The following is an 18034-nucleotide window of genomic DNA, read 5'->3' as shown; positions in this document are numbered from 1 at the left end:
AACCTATATCTTGCATCGATAGTAGTATCGATGGTAGCTCGATAGTTGCACGCTCACATTGTTTACATCGCGCCTCTTGCGAAAAATTAATATTAAATTAGAAAAAAAAAACTTAGTCCAGGGTTCCCAGCCATGCAACGTGGTAAAATCTCCTTTGGGAAAATCCAATTAAACATCAATCAACCTCCTGACGAGCCAAATGCAGATGAGAATGAAGACGGAAAAGAATCTGGCAGCAGTGGCGGAGGCGGCTTCAAGAAAATGGACAAACAGCAAATGATTCGACAAATTGAAGATGTCGCCGAAGATTTGGAGAGTCAGCACTTGAAGGAAGTGATGGGCATCAGTGGGTTTGGACGCAAGGCAGCCCAAGTGTTTGACATTAATGAGCAGATAGCCAAGGCGAAGATCACACGTCCAGGTGTGGAGAAGAAGAGAGAGGTGGCCGAGCAGGAGGAAGATGTGATCGGGCCATTGCCACCGGCAGCAGTCGAGGATTCAAAACAAGGCTGCAAGGATGAAGCCACAAATAAGGTCGAAGACTCCGATGACGACTGCTCTTCTGATGAGGATTCCGATGATGAGCAAAGCCTCTCCAAGCGTATACCATACACACACGAGGTCCAAATGCAGCATGGCTCACGGGCTGTCTTGGCCCTGGCAGGCGATCCTTCTGGTGCCCGCTTGGTTTCCGGTTCCATAGACTACGATATGTGCTTTTGGGACTTTGTTGGCATGGACTCAAGCATGCGGAGCTTTCGGCAACTACAGCCATGCGAGAACCATCCAATTCGATCCTTACAATACTCAGTGACCGGGGAGATGATCTTGGTCATCTCTGGCAATGCTCAGGCCAAGGTATTGGATCGCGATGGGTTTGAAAAACTAGAGTGTTGCAAGGGAGATCAATACATATCGGACATGTCTCGCACAAAAGGCCATGTGGCGCAGCTGACCTCGGGCTGCTGGCATCCCTTTAATCGGGAGCAGTTCCTCACGGCTGCGCTAGATGGAACACTCCGTATTTGGCAGGGCTTGAAGGCCAAGGAACAATGTCAGGTTATCAAGACGAGGGCAATTGGAGGCCTTAGAACCAACGCCTCGTCCTGCAACTTCAATAGAGATGCGACTCTGATAGCAGCCGGGTGCGTGGACGGCTCCATTCAGACCTGGGATACACGCAAAATGTTTGTGAACACAACCCACTGCGTACGAGGGGCCCACCAGAAAGGCGCTGAAATTACCTCCATTGTTTTTTCATATATGGGGCAACAGTTGGCCACCAGGAGCAACGACGAGACCATGAAGTTGTGGGATCTGCGAAAATTTAAGCAGCCTCTGAACACTTGGAACAATCTGTACTCTCGCTACGACACCACTGATTGTTGTTTTAGCCCAGACGATCGGTTGTTGGTCACTGGCGAGTCCCTTCCGAAGGATCAGGCCGAAGCTAATCTCTATTTCTACAGCACCAAAAGCTTCCAGGAAGTTCAACGCATTCCCGTGTCGAACTCGCATGTGGTTAAGACGCTCTGGCATCCAAAGCTAAACCAGCTCTTTGTGAGCTGTGGAAACGGCACTATTAAGTGCCTGTACGACGAGAAACGCAGCATACGAGGCGCAACGTTGTGCGTGGTCAAGACCCACCGAAAGCGACAGCAGATGGAGATGGTGGGCGTTTCGCAGATCATCACTCCTCACGCTCTGCCTCTATTCCGACAGGAGAAATCCCGTTCCTCCCGCAAGAAGATGGAGAAGGCCCGGATGGACCCTGTAAAGTCGAAACGACCGGACTTGCCCATCACCAGCGGACAGGGTGGTCGTGTGGCAAGCTCGGGTGGTACACTCTCCTCCTATGTCATTCGCAATCTCGGCCTGAGCAAGAGAGTAGATGATGATCAGGATCCTAGAGAGGCCATTCTTAAGTACGCCAAGGATGCGGCTGAAAATCCATACTGGATAGCACCTGCTTATAAAGAAACTCAGCCTAAGGCCATATTCTCGGAAAAACTGCCCACCGACACAGAGCCGTCTACAAAAAAGCCCAAGACGGAGGTGGACAATTAATTAGTTACTAAGTAATGTAAATAAACCTTCCATATTTCAAGTTAAGTTTAACTTTTATTTGTGCAAACTTATGAACTAGGTGCACCTGGATTGATCACAGGGTCACTTCCTGCAATCGATAGCAGTCCGAGGCGATTTTCCACTTGTCACCTTCGGCAGTTACAATGAAAGCCTGCTGAAAATTACGAGTCGGCTGGTCTTGATACTTAACAGTGCCGCTGGCCATTACCAAGTACGTTAGCTGAATGCCCACTGCAGCATCTAGTATGGGCTGGGCATCCAGGGTGTTCATCTGATGGCTAGACGAAGGCAACTCCAGAAAATAGCGCTCGATCATTTGACGTCCATTGGCTCCATTTCCATTCCAGCTAAAGACTGCATTGTCAAGGTACAGACGTCCTAATTGCTGCAATGCATTATTTTTGTTGGTAATTTCGCATGGCATTGAAATGCGTGAGCAACTGAACTTACATGGCGACGATTGTCAAAGGAAGCGTAGTAAAGGCGCGTGAAATCCTCGGCTGTGTGAGCACAACGTTCAACTTTAATCTTTAGTTCCTGCGAACAGATTTATTAGTCAATTACTATTTAAATAGTTTACATATAGCCGGCGCAGCCTTACGTTGTTCATCTTGTTGTTGTTGCTTTTTTAGCTTGTTTCTATTAGTACAATTAGGTGTTTTGGGGGTTAAGCATTTATCGTTAAAATATACTGTCCGTCTCAGAAATATACCGTAAGTATACTGACGAATTCAATATCTATTATACATATTTCCTCAGCCCTGCCCATAATTTTATCCGATTAGTGAATCAATTTTCTACTTGTCTGGCGTCTTTTAAATATATTCTTTTCTTGGATTTCTTTATATCGTTGAAAATTAAATTTAATAGATTGATGAAATTGACAAAGTATACCATTATATACCGATATACCGTAAATATACGATCCGTTCAATTTTCACCTCAAAAAATACCAATAAGCATGTGTATTGGCTAAGTGTGGCCAGTTTATGGCATCGAAAACACTTACATCAATATGTAGGAATTATATATATATATATAGTATATATACTATATGGTTAGTGGCTGTATTAAATCGTGAAACAAATGCCAAGCTGTTGCATGCGAAGATATCGATAGGGAGGAAAGATGTTTGAACAGAGTGGCAAGGCCAAAATTTAAGGGGAAAAGTTAGCGAAGAGTGGCGCCACCTGGTCCTGGAGAGTGAGAGTTCCGCGCGCTCTCCGGAGCCGTTATGAGAGAGGATTTCCGATCTCATCCCATAACGGAGTCCCGAAGCCAACTCACCCACACCCCACAGAAAGAGAGCCGCCAGCAGCCCGAATCAGGCCATGACCTTGAACCTAGTTCAAGGGCGATAGAAAAGAGAGCGATGGGGGATCAGCGGCCCGGGAGCATTAAACAGAGCAGCTAAGCCAAGAGGGGGTTCAGAGAAAGAAATTCCCGCAACGGAGGAGCATGCGCGCTGGTCATAGTGATCTAGTGATATTTTTAGTTTGAAAGAAAAAGTGAGTGGGATAAGGATGGAGTAGTGGCCATCACCCGATAAAAGATAAATAAATCTGTGATTCCAGGGGATCAAGATCAGTGAAACACCAGGAATTCTAGAGCTGACCAGCGGGACGGAAAGTAGACCCAAAAAGCACAAGAGTGAGTCCGCTCCAAAGGGGGAGTAAAGAAACCCCAAATTTATTATTTTTGTTGGCAAATCCATAGGGAATAGGCCACAGCTCCGCCATCCTGGCTTGGTTTTGCTGGTCTCGAAGGAACTCTTCTGGCCACGTAGTGCGGGTTCCCTCGCTCATTTAGGGAGAAAAAAAAGCACCAATTAACTTATTTACTCCCATTATTTATTTTTGTTAGATGTCTCCATTTATATGTATATGTTAATCCCCTAATTTAAGTCCGCCCATATTATATCTATATGTAATTTATTTATATTTATTATATTAAGATTAAGACGAGGGGGGAATGAATAGGCAGGCTTAGTGTAGCGATGATAACGTGTAAAAGCAGGAAATTGAAGTGAGAATTATAACGAAGGAAATGAATTGCTAAGCGTTTCATATGGGGGGAAGAGGAGTCACAGCAACGAGAGGGTAAGGCTGCTGCACATGGCAGGGAGATCCAGAACGTCGTGATTCGGGTCTCAGGTAGGGTGGGTACATCAGAGGTAAAAACATCGACACCTCGACCTGGTCCACGTCTGTGTTGAAGGAAGTTACTGTAATGTTGTTTGTCGAGTAGAGTCCGTTTGCAGTTTTTTTGTCGGTTACTTTTGTTGTTTTAATTTGTTCGAGATGTCTAAATAGTTGGTATATTGTGCGACCTGAGGGCTTGGGAAGTACCCAGCCCTGGGATGACTGGCTAGCCGGCCTTGCCCCGAAGAAAACAAAGGTTCGTAACAGGTTAGGTTAGGTTAACCCGGACGGCCCTCAGCGGGGCCACGCATAGGCCAATATGGCCCTTAGTTATCCGGATGGGGGGTTTATGAACCGTCGCGGGAGTGTTAATGTGGTTTTAAAAGTCCCCGAGAATCGAGGTATTTTTCGTTCTTTTGGAGGCATCTTCCAGTCATGCCAACACTGGGGCGCCCAGGTATCTCCTCCTTGCCCTTGAGAGAGCCGGACAGTTGCAGATGAGATGTTCCAGGGTTTCGATAGCCCCAGGTTCCTCACATTTCCTACAACTGTCTCTGTTGGTGATGCCTAGCTTTGCTGCATGTGCAGCAGCCAGACAGTGACCTGTTAGTATTCCCACTATCAGTCTACAGTCCTTTCGTGGTAGGTGCAGTAGGTAGTGGCTAAGTTTCTCGTTGCGCTCCTTGCACATTATCTTCGAGGATCTGCAGGTGGTGGTACTCCTCCACCTGCTATCAGTCTGTGCTCTAGCCTGCTTCTCTAGATCGCCTTGCAGAGTTCTGAGGGAGACAGGCACGTTCTCGGTTCTCCTATTCTCCAGCCCGACGCCTTCCTTAGCTAGTACGTCCGCCGCTTCGTTTCCTTCGATGCCCTGGTGGCTGGGAACCCAATAGATCCGCACTGTCTTTGTCGTGCTTAGGATGCCTAGTGCCTCCCTGCTCGCCAAGACATTTCTGGAACTGACCGCGGACGACTGCATGGACTTATCGACGAATAGGTTGACCGCATCGTGTGCTCGTTCTGTGAGTAGAGCGACCTCCGCTGCTTTCCCGATGGCAAAAACTTTTGCCTGGAATATGCATCATTGGTCCGGTAGCTTATACGACAGCCTTATCTCAGGGTCTGTACAGTATAGGCCCGCTCCTACTCCTCCGTCCATCTTGGAGCCGTCTGTGTATATATTGAGGTGCTCAGTTTGGTCCCTTCCAATTTTCCAGTCTTCAGGTCCCAAAGATGTGGTTGTTTTGACGTCAAGGCAAGTTTGGGGGGTCATGTAATCATTTGATCTGGTCATTTCCCTGCCGATTGAACTATGCCCGTATCCTTGTGGAGATAGATTTCCTGATGCTATGAGGCGTTGTGCTGCCTTTCCCGCAATCAGGCGAGCGTGAATGCCCAGTGGGTCGATTCCGAGTACAGTTTCGAGTGCTTTTGTTGGGGTTGACCTCAGCGCCCCTGTAATACAGAGCAGAGCCTGTCGCTGAGTCTTTTCCATAAGCTTATGGTATGTCTTCTTTTCAGTAGCCTGGCACCACACTAAGGCTCCATACAGCAGAGTTGGTCGCACCACCGAGATGTAGATCCACTGCATTAGAGCAGCCAGCTTGCTGTCCAGTACTGTGCCTAGGTATTTCACCTGTGATTTTGGGGTCAGCCTAGTTTGGTCAATTTTCGGGGGGGTCCATATCGGTACCTTGTACCTCTTGGTAAAGAGTATGAGGTCCGTCTTGTCCGCGTTGATACTGAGTCCTACCTCTTCCGCCCACTCACGTATCTCCCTGAGTGTACGTGTCATTAAGGAGCTGAGGGTCGATGGACATACACCCGTAATAAGTATGCTTATGTCATCTGCATAAGCTGTTCTTTGGGGCCTTCCTTTCAAATCTCTTGATGAGGTCGTCGACCACCAGATTCCACAGTAGTGGCGACAGGACTCCACCCTGAGGTGTGCCTCTGTGTGCCCCCTTTACCATGGAAGCAGTGCCCCACTCCGATTGCACCCGTCTGCAACTTAGGAGGTTTTTGATCCAGACGTTGATTGCAGGGTGTATGTTACTCGCTTCTAGGGGACTTGTTATTGCGGTTGTGGCCACGTTGTTGAATGCTCCTAAGATGTCCACAAATGCTCCCAAACAATACTTTTTGTTGTGAAGGGCGCTCTCGATGGTGGCTACTAGCGAGTGTAGTGCCGTCTCCACTGATTTCCTTTAGTGTAGGCGTGTTGGTTTGGTCTTTGGTCAACTGCATCATGGCTGGGAATATCCCGTCCAGTCCTGGTGCTTTTATGCCCGCAAAGGAATCTATGGCCCAGTGGAATCTCTTAGAGGTTAACAGACCTATTGGAGGGTGCTGTTCCTCGGTTGCTAGGTCCTGATGCTCCTTGGCGTCAGTGACCTCGGTGCATCCAGGGAAGTGCGCCTCCATTAGTGCTGTTAGGGCTTCTTTGCTGCCCTCTGTCCACTGTCCGTTGTCTAGTTTTAGTTGGCTCTGTACTGTGGGCTGCTTTGAAAGCAGCTTCCGAAGCCTAGCGGTTTCGTGCACTTTCTCGATGTTGGAGCAGAAGTTTCTCCACGAGTTCCTTTGTGCCTTACGTATTTCCTTCTTGTAGCTCCTAAGTAGGATTTTATATTCCTCATTGACAATCTCTTCGTTCGCTTGTTTGGCGATCTTAAAGAATTCCTTGAGGTTGTTCCTTTGGAGAGAGAGATCTCGGTTCCACCAGAGTGGCTTGGACCTCCTCTTCGTTCTCGAGGGTTTGCACGATGCATGGTAGGCGTTCAGTAGCTCATTGTATAGGGTCTTTAGGGACTTCTCTATATCCTACGCGGATTTCACTGAGCCCGGATTCGCGAGCTTCGAAGTAACTGTCTCTTTAAACTGTGCCCAGTTTGTGTTCCGGGGGTTTCTATAGACTGTTGTCTTCGAAGGGTGTTTGAATTCGCACTTGAACTGAATGTACTTATGGTCTGAGAAGGATGGTCTATCGAGGACCCTCCAGCTAGATACCGTAGTACTGTTTCCCGTTGCAAGTGTAAGGTCTAGCACGTTGGATGAGGTCGGACCTACGAAGGTGTGCTCCTCCCCAACGTTTGCTATATATAGATTAGTTGCTAGTATAAAGTCTAAGAGTGACTCACCTCTGTCATTGATGTCGGTGCTTCCCCACACATTGTGGTGGGCATTGGCGTCCGTTCCGATGACGAGTTGATAGTTTTTGGTGCCGGCTTCTGTCACCAGGCTCCTGAGTTCGTCGGGTGGTGCGGGTCTGTCGTGAGCCATGTAGCAGGAAGCCACCAGAAGGCGCTTTTCCTCACTCTCCAGCATCACAACCGTCAGGTCATCCGTGCTATAATGAGACATAAGGTAAGCATGGATTCCCTTTCGTACGAGTACGACGGTTCTGTTCCTGCTTACCGATGTTGAGTAGAACAGGTTATGATTTGAGGACTTTAGTCCGGCCACTGAATTGCCTGTCGCAATCCAGGGCTCCTGGACTAGAGCTATGTCGGCGATCCCTTGCTCCATGGCGATGAGGAGCTCCGCTACCTTGCTTTTATGCAAGGTGAGCTGCAGCACACTCAGCATGGGTGGCTGGCTCACTTGCACCTGACGGGTTGACTACCAGCGTCAGGTCACCGTCTTCCTCTTCTTCGTCTTCAAGCGCAAGACCCTGGGCGGCCTCCACGATGGACTCGAGACCTAGGTCCTTTTCCCACCTCGCCTGCCTGCAGGGTATGCGCGTCCTTGTCCTCAGGGTGGCGCTTTTTGAGGCGCAGATAGACGCTACCCATGCCCCACGCCATCTTCCCGAACTTGGGGTATAGCAGATCCTCTGCTTCCTTGTTTATTTGGAGGATCACACATTGGCCCCCCTCGTTGGGAAGTGGGCTACCAATGTGTAGGATCCTCCAATCAGCCGTTGAAGGAGCTTCAGCGCTCGGTCCCCCTGGATTGTGATGGGGAAGAGTACCTTCGCCTTAGGCTTGGACGGGATAAGCTCCCGGTCCACAACCTCCAGCTTGGCCCCCTCCAATATCGCCTCCAGTTGGCAGACCGTACGCGTCAGCCACCTTAGGGTTGGATCATCATTGCACTTCAGGATCTTAACCCCATTTAGCCACCCAGCACCATCGAACGTGGGCATTGGGGCCGCGGGGTCTTCCTCCATCTGTGCAAAAAGTGCGTCGCCGAGACGCGCGTGCACCAGCTTCCACTGTGCCGCTGACATCTTGCCGTTTTCCTCGCTGCGGTCGATGAGTGCCACGATCAGATGTCGTTTGGTCACATCGCTGACCTTCGCTTTCGGCTTCGTTGGTAACAAAGCTTTGACAACAAGTAAATCCAAAACCCACAGTTTGTAACTGTTTCCACTGGTTTTTCGGTTCAACGTCCATTGAATGCGCCCGAATGCCAAACACCAAATGTATTTTCTTATGTTATTTGTTCCGATAGGCTTCCAACACACATACAGTAGTCAGCTTGATGACTAGAAAGAAATAAAATTCCTTCTGCATTCCATCCGCAGTCAACATCCCACTACCTAATTCGTTGCAAAGGTAAACCGAGGAACACCATACTGACAATATTTTCCAATATTGCCAGACAATGTGAATATTTGAATGTCAATCGACATATATCTGGTCAATAAAATTAAATTAAATTTCCTGATCTTGAAATAGAACGAGGGGGAACGTTGTGAGTTGCTGCGGACACCGCAACTCTACGGTTATACCCGATACTAAGTCAGTATGGCTCTCCTCCGGCAGACGCCGCTAATATTTAACGACACGACAAAGAGTGCGTGCGAGAGAGACAGAAAATCAGTCTGAGCTTGACGTCGGGCGCTGCGTAGCCACTGCAAATTGAAATGATCTGATCTGATCCAGATTCAGCAATCTATTAGATATGGTCATTATCTATGATTCTGCGTTTTTAGTTTTCTCAAATCTGCAATATTGCGGATGTCACAGATTTTCGTCCTTTGTGGGGGCGGATGGTGGTGGGGCGAAATTCTGAGATATACGTTTTATAGTGACATCTTAAAGGAGTGTGTGTACCAAATTTGGTTACTCTAGCCTTAATAGTCTCTGAGATTTGTGGTTGCCTCAGATTTTCGTCCTTTGCGGGGTCGGAAGGGGGTGTGGCGAAATTTGGACATGAAACGGTCAAGGTCCGATATCACAGGAGTGTGGATACCAAATTTGGTTGCTCTGGCTTTTATAGATTCTGAGATCCTTGAACTCATATTTTGCAATTGGCAAAAGCGACCATGAAACCTGTGTGTTGGAGTGAGACAGAGCGAGAAAGAGTGAAATTGTTTTCGTGATTCTGGCTATAATAATTATACGATCTGGTTCAGATTTTGTCGAAATTGTGGATGCCACAGATTTTCGTCCTTTGTGGGGGCGGAAGTGGGCGGGGCAAACTTTTGAAATATTTTTGTAGCAGTGACATATCACAGAAGTCTGGATCCAAAACATCGTTGCTCTAGCTTCTATAGGCTTTGAGCATTAGGCGCTGAAGGGGACGGACAGACGGACAGACAGACATGGCTCAATCGACTCGGCTATTGATGCTGATCAAGAATATATATACTTTATGGGGTCGGAAACGATTCCTTCTGGACGTTACACACATCCACTTTCACCACAAATCTAATATACCCCATTACTCATTTTGAGTATCGGGTATAAAAACAGTCGATATCATTAAAACGAACTTTATTCTCTAATCATATATGATTTATTACAAAAGAGATACAATTTAAAGCAGATTTATCACAACTTGAAAGGATACCGTGAAGACTGAAGATTACCGTGTTGGAATCACTGAGGAACACTGGAAAATCGATAGATTTAAATAACTACGAGGCACTAAGGATAGAACTAAGAGTACGCCAAATACTATCTAAGCAAACTAATTGTAATCTTAACAGCCCTGTATACAAGCTAGCCCCCCTAGGGGTGACCTATGCACTTTCCGCTGCGTTTTCTTTTAGTGGTTGCAAGGGTAGGAGCTTGACCGTCTTGTAGCCACGGTCCCGGCGGAACCACAGCCAGTTGTTGCCATTAAAGTAGTCCTCGATGTGCTCTAGGCTGCGACCCTTTGTTTCGGGCTGAAATAGGCACATAAAGATGGTTAACAGGAAGCTGGAAAAGCCGAATACCAGGAAAACCCCTCGCATCTTTAACAACGACTGCAGAGCAGGGAATCCCTTGGCAAAGATGAACAGGGCCACATTCATGGAGGCAAACACTCCGCCCGCCGTCCGACCGCGAATCCTGGCCGGAAACAGTTCTCCAATCATGATGCCCGGCATCACCATCAGCGCTGTGTTGAAGACTATATAGCCCAGGAGGCAGCCACCAGCCACCAATAAGTCGTACGACATCTTTGGGTGACCCATCCGAGCATACATGAATCCGCTCAAAGCCAGGCAGAATACGCCCGAGCCGATGCCCGACAGGATCATAATGCGACGCCTCCGCACAAAGATTAGGATCGCACAGAAGATCATGCAGCAGACGACCCGTACAGCAGCCGTCCAGATCGCAGCCTGTTTAGAATCAAAGTCGGCCCCGAACTCCGACACAATATCGATGGCGTAAAATATCACAATGAAAGTGCCAGAGAACATCTGCAGTAGCGAGAAGACAATCACGATGACCAGAGGTTTAATAGCCACTCGCTGGCAGCACAGCCTGAAGATATTCTCATTGGTCTTGGTGGTGTCCCGCTCCTTGTCCAGGCGCTGCTTCATATCATTCACCTCCTTCTGGGCACTAATCTCGCTGCCCCTAAGGAAGGTTAGGGCTTGCAGGGCTTTCTTCTCGTGCCCGTTGCGCAGCAGCCAGGACGGGGTCTCCGGTATGCAGTAGATAGAGACCACAGCAAGAAACGGCAGTACGTTGGCACACCAGGCCACATTCCGCCAGTACATAATGGAACCGAGCGAGTAGACGAGCAGTATGCCGCAGGAATACGCTACATAGGGTGCTCCAATAAGCAGACTTCTCAGATTGGGTTCCGCTGTTTCGGCTATGTAGACCTGTGGAGTGGAGTTGACCATTATTTAACAACTTAGAAGACAATAATTCTATTCTCAACACAAAAGGAAAACAAAAATGCCAATTCTTAAATTGTAGACGTGACCCAAATAAACCCTGACCCCACACAAGAAGAAAAACTTTTGCAGGTCGAAGACAAGCAAACAATTTGATCAAATTGAGGGTCACAAAAGCATCAGTATAATAATAACTGAATCTAAATCTCAATCGTAATCTTCCGAATGGGGATGGTAATCATAAAATCGTAAATCATGCCAGCAAACCATTAATGAAAATGAAATTCGCTCGGACGACACACACGCGCAACAGTCGACGCCCAAGAGCCATCCATCCCATTCCCCATCGCCCACCCACCACTCCGATGACAACAAAAGCATTATTGTAGACTAAGGTCAAGAATCCGGAACTACAGCGGTTGTGTGTGCGGAAAGATTTTGCTAATGCAAATGATGCGCGCGCCATTTCAAGTCGAGTATGATGAATGGGAATGATGGCAACAACGTCAGCGTTTATGAGTCCGACTATCCTTATCATTTTGGCCGCAAGATAAGTCACGGACATATCCATAAGGTACGAGTAAATAAATAAACAGCCGGCTTACATCGCATTATCATAGACACAATGGGGAACCGACCAGAGAATCCGCGACAATAGACGCTAAGTGAGCAATTGACAGCCAAACTTGGACAACTTGTCAGCAGCTGTCTTCTCGCGCTGTATGTGTGGGGTGGGGTTCAAGGATGAGCCATTTACGGTTAATGGGTCAGTCGAACATGCTCGACTTGTGTCAGGTATTATCACCGGGAAAAGTGAATGAACTCAAGAGAGCAGTCTGAATGAATCATACATAAATGGATCACTCACCTGTCCTGGTCCGCCCAGAATGCCAGTGGCAAAGCCGCACAGAAAGCGGGCAAAGATCATAATCTTAACGCTCTTGGCTGTGGCCAGCGTGCTCCAGCCTAGGAAGAGGGGAATCACCGACACCAGCAGAGTCTTGCGACGTCCCAAATAGTCAGCGAGGGGCCCGGACAGCAGCGAACCAAAGGGCGTGGCCAAACTATGGACGCTCGCTGAGGTTTTGGAGAGACAGGTAGAAATATATTAGATCGTAACCCGAATAGAAAGGCAGACTTGAGATAGCCAAAACTTTGTTTGTCTTTGCCGATTAATAGTCATCTTTTTAATCGCAAATATTTTGTCGCAGCTTGTGCGGCTGATTTTCGACTCAACATACCTATCCATGAGCCTGTGTCGACATCTATTGGTATCTCTGTGGTATTTCCATCACTCAGCTGGGGCAGCAATACCGCTGAGAATCCAATGGGCATACCACAGCCGGCGGACAGCAACAAGACCGCGCAGGTGGCCAGAACCTGGTGGAAAAATGAATCCAAGGAAAATGTCAACCAAAAAGGAATCATTCTATCAAGGTCTCAGATGGTCAGGGCATCAATGCAACAGTGTCCCATGCTTGAAACGTCTTGCACAACAATTGGCTTCAATGGAAGTTGCCCCACAGACGCCACACGCCGTTTGACGCAGCGGCGCTGCTGTTGCATGAGCATGAGCAGCATTTTTGATTTCTGGTGATAGTCATAAACGATCTCTCAGCTGATTCTTGATTGCCTTTGAACCTACATATTCAACTCAATTGTGATGCGGGCACGCTAAACACGGACACGCTGAAATTGAATGGCATTTCAGTCCCAATCGATTCTATTCAATTAGAGCGCCTTCATCACATGAGCGCCACATGTGGCCCCCACAAAAAGCGTTTCTAATCATTGAGTGAAGAAAGTTCAGTTCAATTGCGTATCTTATCATTTTGTCCTTCAGAAAATATATTGTATCTGCCGAGCATTCGCATGTCTAGGCCGTGCCGAAATGGTTTTTGACAAGTGACTGACAAGATTATAAAATAAATCAGGAATAAAATAAAAAGGTGTAAACTCATCCAAACTTTGTCATTTATAACGGCCTGCTCTTTCAGCTTGTTCATTAAACTTCAACCCTCTGAAACCCAGAGTCACATCATCACAGTCTTTATTAAATCAACTCACCTGATTTCTCATCCCCCTTCGATTAGCCTGCTCGTAGTCCTGCTCATCGATGGTAGACAGCTTCCTAGAGTTTTGGTGGGCCAGTTTGCACTGGAAATCAGCTCCAGGCACGACATGATAGGCCAGTTTGTTCGGCATAAATTTACTATATTCGTCATCCCTGTTTTTGAAATAGGGCGGATACGAAAGTCGTAGATTTGAATTCAGTGCAGATATCAGTACAATGTACATACATAAGTAAGATGATAAAAAATAGGGTAAGCGGAAGTATCTTTAGAAGTCCGAGTATCTTTCAACTCTCTCCAAAGACATGTTCAGACTTCAATTACCAATTGATTTGTCTGTATGCCCCTATTGAAATGCAAACCGAAAAAGCAAAGAGTTTTCTATCATTTATTTTATAGATTTTATGGCAGCAATACAAAGCCTAAACAATTGGTTACACATTAATGTATAGTATTCTCAGGTCCCTTTGTTCAAGGTCCCCCATTTTCCATTTCCAGCTTAAATTGGCATAACAATTGCAATTATTGGCAATTTCATGGGCACTTGGGGACAGCCTACAGCCCTACGACCGTCTGGTATGGTCTGTAATCGAGGCCATGGTAATTAGAACGCTTTTTACACGCCACTCGAATCGATCAGGTTGCACTTCCACCTTTTTCATTTGTGTTGTGTTCGCCAATTAATCCAGAACGTTTTATTGTTTAATCATTCAGTCGCTATCTCTTTCCAGCGCGAACAAAAGGAGCGGACCAAAGAGAGGAAGAGCTGGTGAGATAAGCTCGCTTGAGAGAGTGCGAGTGTAACGACTCATGGCTCGCCTACGTCACAAATGTAGTGTTTGAGTTTGTTTTGACTCTTGCTTCGCGTTGATAATGCAAAATAAACGATAAATAGCAACTCGGATTGGTGTTTATTATTATTCGCTCTCTTTTGAATGTATGGCATGGTATGGTATTGTTTTTTGATCGAATAAGTGTCTGGTGCCAAGGTCCCTATGAAGTCACGTAGAATTAAGCCGTAGCAGTTTCTTTTATTTTTTGATAGTTTTTCATAAAATTCACAATTCTTCGTGATAGGCATAGAAAAATATAAGTGAAACAGCACCTTCTCGCCAAAATAACGAGCAAGAAGCAACAAATTTTCGGTGTACAGATAGTATTGCATTATCGGAAGGGTTAATCGTCAGACTTGACTTTGATTGAGGAAGTGTCGACAAAGCCGAAGGTTCAATGTGCCAAAACAAACTCCAGACATTGAAGCACACCACATTGTATGAGAGGAAAACAGAACACTTTTAGTTTTAATTGGTTTCAATGACACCTAAAGAAGCTTCTTGCTAACAAACTCATTTTTCAAGCTTCGGATGATGGACTTTCTATTCTAGGTAAACCAGTTAAATCGCAGTCAGTCAGGTCTGTTTGGTTATCGATTTTTGGATGTGTGAATTAAAAAAGTTTCTGTACGATGTTAGCCAATAATAGAAAACATACAGTCGCCCACTGTTGACACCGAAAATTAGATAATTGATAACAGCTCACACGCAGTAAAATCGTGTCGCGACATGTGCAGCCCAGCCATTCAATCGATTCAAGCTCAAGCAAATTACTATGCTATTGCTTTATTGGGACAACAAGCCATTCGATGATGCTACGTCACTCAATCAGGAATGGAAATCAATCCTCATCATCGTCATTTGAGCTTCGGGTAGCCATGGCACGGATCCGACCCACCCACCGTATGCGTAATAATAATTAAATTGCATCGCATAATGGGGTAGATAAGATAAGGCGGCCCAGAAGCGTGGGAATCTCGTTAATTTTCTTAAATGAAATTCTAAACGAAGCCACTGGGCTTATCAACCAATTATATGCGAGTAATTTCTGGGGTACACCAAACCAGTAAAGGAATTTAAGGGGAAAGAAAAAGTTTGTGCAGATGTTGAATTGCACAATATTCTGAAATAATTTTATTTTATCAATTATCTTTAAAGGAAAGGAAGCCAGCCCATTAAGGTTTTTAAGGTATATTTACAGCAACAAAACTCCTACGGCTATACCGTGATAACGTCTTCTAGTATAGTGACAGATGATTGATCAGGTAATCGTTCAATCTCCCGATCGAAACAGGCTTTGATAACACCAGGCAGACACGATTCGTTTTACATTCTACTAATGTTATGGAAAATTCGAAGTATTTTAAGCGAATAGTTTACTGGGAAGTACTTTACTTATCACTATGGATAACCGAACCATTTAGCACGTGTTTCTGTCTGTAAAATACGCAACTATCTTATCGCATTGGCTAAAATGTACAGCAAACATAATTGTTTATAATCATTGCTGAGCCAATAGATAGGGTATAGTAGAACTGAGATCTGTCAATCTGAATTACGACTATTTCATTGATCAGCCAAGAACCAAAAATCGCATCTGGCCGACGGAAACGGCGAATTTGATCGATAAGACTACTCGTCGGAGGCAGATTTCACATATGTATATGTGTACACACGAGGGCCACGCCACCCACATTCGATGAGTTAGCTCTGAGTTAGGAGAACCTTATCAATGGTGGAACAAAATATGAGTAATCTCAGACCTGGCCCTCCATCCGTCTGTCTACCTGAACCTGGCAACAGGTGAAGGCTATACCCGGTAAAAAGAACCGAAAACTTGTTTTGTTTCATACGCGTAAAGGTTTAAAGTCGAATGATGTATTTTTAGCTGACCAGACAGAAAATTCTCATAGTTCTGATGAATATGCAATATGCATGGCACAATCGATTTGTATATTCAATATTCTTTTGTTGTGTTTGGCTTGTATTACCTTTCGACGCTCATTTTGGCGGACAAGTGGTATTCTTTCTAATATGTACTTATGTAACTTGCACTTTTCCAGCCCCGATTTAATACGCGCGTTTCTGATACATTTGTTTAACAAAGAACAACACGCGATCGGTGTTATAGTTTTCTATCGATGGGACAAACGAAAAAATAACAGAGACACACTACACGGACAACAGAGAGGCACTCGCCGATCGCACCTAAAATTTTTTTGATTTGAGCAAGTGGTTCAAAAACAGCTTTTATTTATGAGAAGCGCTTGCCCGATCGCGACGATCCAAACCAGTGCTGCTATTTTAGCATATTTCAGGCTACATCTAGCTTTACGACGTGGAATTGCTTATAAAATTTTAGCAATGCTTATACATATATATATACATATACATATATATGTACATACATATTCATTCAAGCATTTTAGCATTTTGTTAAAAGAAATTCAGCTTCCGAGCCTTTTAATCCTCTTTCCAAATATTAAGCTTTATCTGTTTTTAGTAAATCAAAATGTCCAAGCAAGGCTTGCTGTATAATATATTTTTTCGAATCTACCTTTTAGTCAGTCTTAAATTCTGGCAGCACTGATCAAAACACGCACACATGCAGGCCGATCAAATTCGCTCTCTTTTTTTTTCGGCAACGCTCTTCGTCACATTATTGACAACAACAGCAATATCAACAGCTGATCTAGCCGACGACACCGTCATAACGGTTATTGTGCCGCGCGTGGGCTATTTTTCTCCCGCCACATTAAGTGAGCGCAACTTTAGAGAAAGAAAGCTTTTGCAGCCAAGCAAAGACCACAACCAGAACGCAGATTCGGGTTATTTTTACTAAAACCAACTGAAATTAACAAAATAGAACCGCATAGAATATGGAATCCAGCTATATACATATAATGGCTTTAGTATGATTTCTAATCAGGGACCTCTCTTTAGTGGAAATGATGTAAGTAGTAGAGCCAATCTCAAGAAACGAATGCAGTATATCTTAGAAAATCCTATATATCCGTTAAAAGTTTGTTTAGTCTTGAATATATTACATATGCAGGTAGCATATACTTTGTATACAAACCTTAGTGTTTGGGTTCGGAAATGCTTCTTTCTGTTCGTTGAAACCATCTAATTCAACCTACAACGCCGTCTTCAAGTTTATAAAGGTGAGGTCGATTCTCCCGTTGTTCCCTCCAAGTTTCAGTTCCTGTGCGCCACAAGCTGTAGCTGCCAGATTAAACTTGCCCCAAGGTGCAGGTTCTGAGACTAAAAGACGAGTAGAAATCAATATAAATCGTGCATACGTTCCCTGTATTGCTTCTGAAAAGTGCACAAGAGTCATGGTCAAGGTTCTCTTAACCAGCTGTATCTCACTCTCTTGCTATCGTTTCTTCCTCGTCTTTCAGTTAGCAACCACACAAAATGAGCAAGTGAAAAAAGTGCCAGAGCGGAGAGCACTAAGGACACACGCGACAGGACAGCCAATCGGAAAACAGCCCGAGGGTCCAATGAAGCTGAATAGGAAAAGCTTTTCATTCATAACAGTACACCCGGCAACAGACACAAAACGACGACAACAAACGCAGCAGCCGCCTGCTGCAATGGAGCGATGTGGAAATACTCGTATGTCGGTACTTTGAAAATTTCTATAGATAAGTCGCCCATTCAAATGGGAAAAAATATTGTGCGACTCAGCTGCGGGGCATGAAAGTATAGAAACTATATGAAACTGAGCTATTGTTTTGCCACTTTCTGCTTCCACGGAGGTATGTGCTTCCGTAATCGGCTTACGCCGTTAGAGATTCATCTGCGGCCCATTTTCATTCATGCGCATCACAC

General features: G+C 45.6%; 3 protein-coding genes and 2 long non-coding RNA genes across 9 annotated transcripts; 3 read left to right on the top strand and 2 right to left on the bottom strand.

The window, feature by feature from the left end:
- Nucleotides 1-9: 9 nt before the first annotated feature.
- On the top strand, nt 10-2112 carry LOC4803392 (gastrulation defective protein 1 homolog). The gene has a single exon (XM_001357494.4). The coding sequence runs from the start codon at nt 133-135 to the stop codon at nt 2065-2067; it is 1935 nt and encodes a 644-aa protein (XP_001357530.2). The 5' UTR covers nt 10-132; the 3' UTR covers nt 2068-2112.
- Nucleotides 2098-2805, bottom strand: Nxt1 (NTF2-related export protein 1). Its single transcript, XM_001357493.3, has 3 exons — nt 2690-2805; nt 2539-2625; nt 2098-2473 (listed from the first exon to the last, which is right to left on the bottom strand). Exons 1-3 carry the CDS (start codon nt 2696-2698, stop codon nt 2162-2164), a joined length of 408 nt encoding a protein of 135 aa, XP_001357529.1. The 5' UTR covers nt 2699-2805; the 3' UTR covers nt 2098-2161.
- A 341-nt stretch (nt 2806-3146) lies between these two features.
- On the top strand, nt 3147-4165 carry LOC117183629 (uncharacterized). The gene is made up of 2 exons (XR_004468756.1): nt 3147-3596; nt 3663-4165. It is a non-coding gene; the product is annotated as an uncharacterized lncRNA (long non-coding RNA).
- Nucleotides 4166-9934: 5769 nt separating this feature from the next.
- Nucleotides 9935-16426, bottom strand: pippin (solute carrier family member pippin). Of its 3 annotated transcripts, none has more exons than XM_002136781.3 (5): nt 16189-16425; nt 13360-13519; nt 12534-12672; nt 12161-12369; nt 9935-11277 (listed from the first exon to the last, which is right to left on the bottom strand). In XM_002136781.3, the coding sequence occupies exons 1-5, from the start codon at nt 16200-16202 to the stop codon at nt 10198-10200; spliced, it is 1602 nt and encodes a 533-aa protein (XP_002136817.3). In that variant the 5' UTR covers nt 16203-16425; the 3' UTR covers nt 9935-10197. The 3 variants fall into 3 exon arrangements, with proteins under 3 accessions (XP_002136817.3, XP_033234092.1, XP_033234093.1); XM_033378201.1 differs by lacking the exon at nt 16189-16425 and adding an exon at nt 13593-13747; XM_033378202.1 differs by lacking the exons at nt 12161-12369; nt 12534-12672 and having other exon boundaries at nt 16189-16426.
- On the top strand, nt 13599-14268 carry LOC26533888 (uncharacterized). 3 transcript variants are annotated; one of them, XR_004468759.1, is made up of 3 exons: nt 13599-13616; nt 13863-14004; nt 14096-14268. It is a non-coding gene; the product is annotated as an uncharacterized lncRNA (long non-coding RNA). The 3 variants fall into 3 exon arrangements; XR_001450694.2 differs by lacking the exon at nt 13599-13616 and having other exon boundaries at nt 13763-13964; XR_001450695.2 differs by lacking the exon at nt 13599-13616 and having other exon boundaries at nt 13763-14004.
- Nucleotides 16427-18034: the final 1608 nt, after the last annotated feature.

The sequence above is a fragment of the Drosophila pseudoobscura genome, chromosome 3 (genome assembly GCF_009870125.1).
Source record: "Drosophila pseudoobscura strain MV-25-SWS-2005 chromosome 3, UCI_Dpse_MV25, whole genome shotgun sequence".
Classification (NCBI taxonomy): Eukaryota; Metazoa; Arthropoda; class Insecta; order Diptera; family Drosophilidae; genus Drosophila; species Drosophila pseudoobscura.
This window is presented reverse-complemented; position numbering and strand designations above follow the sequence as displayed.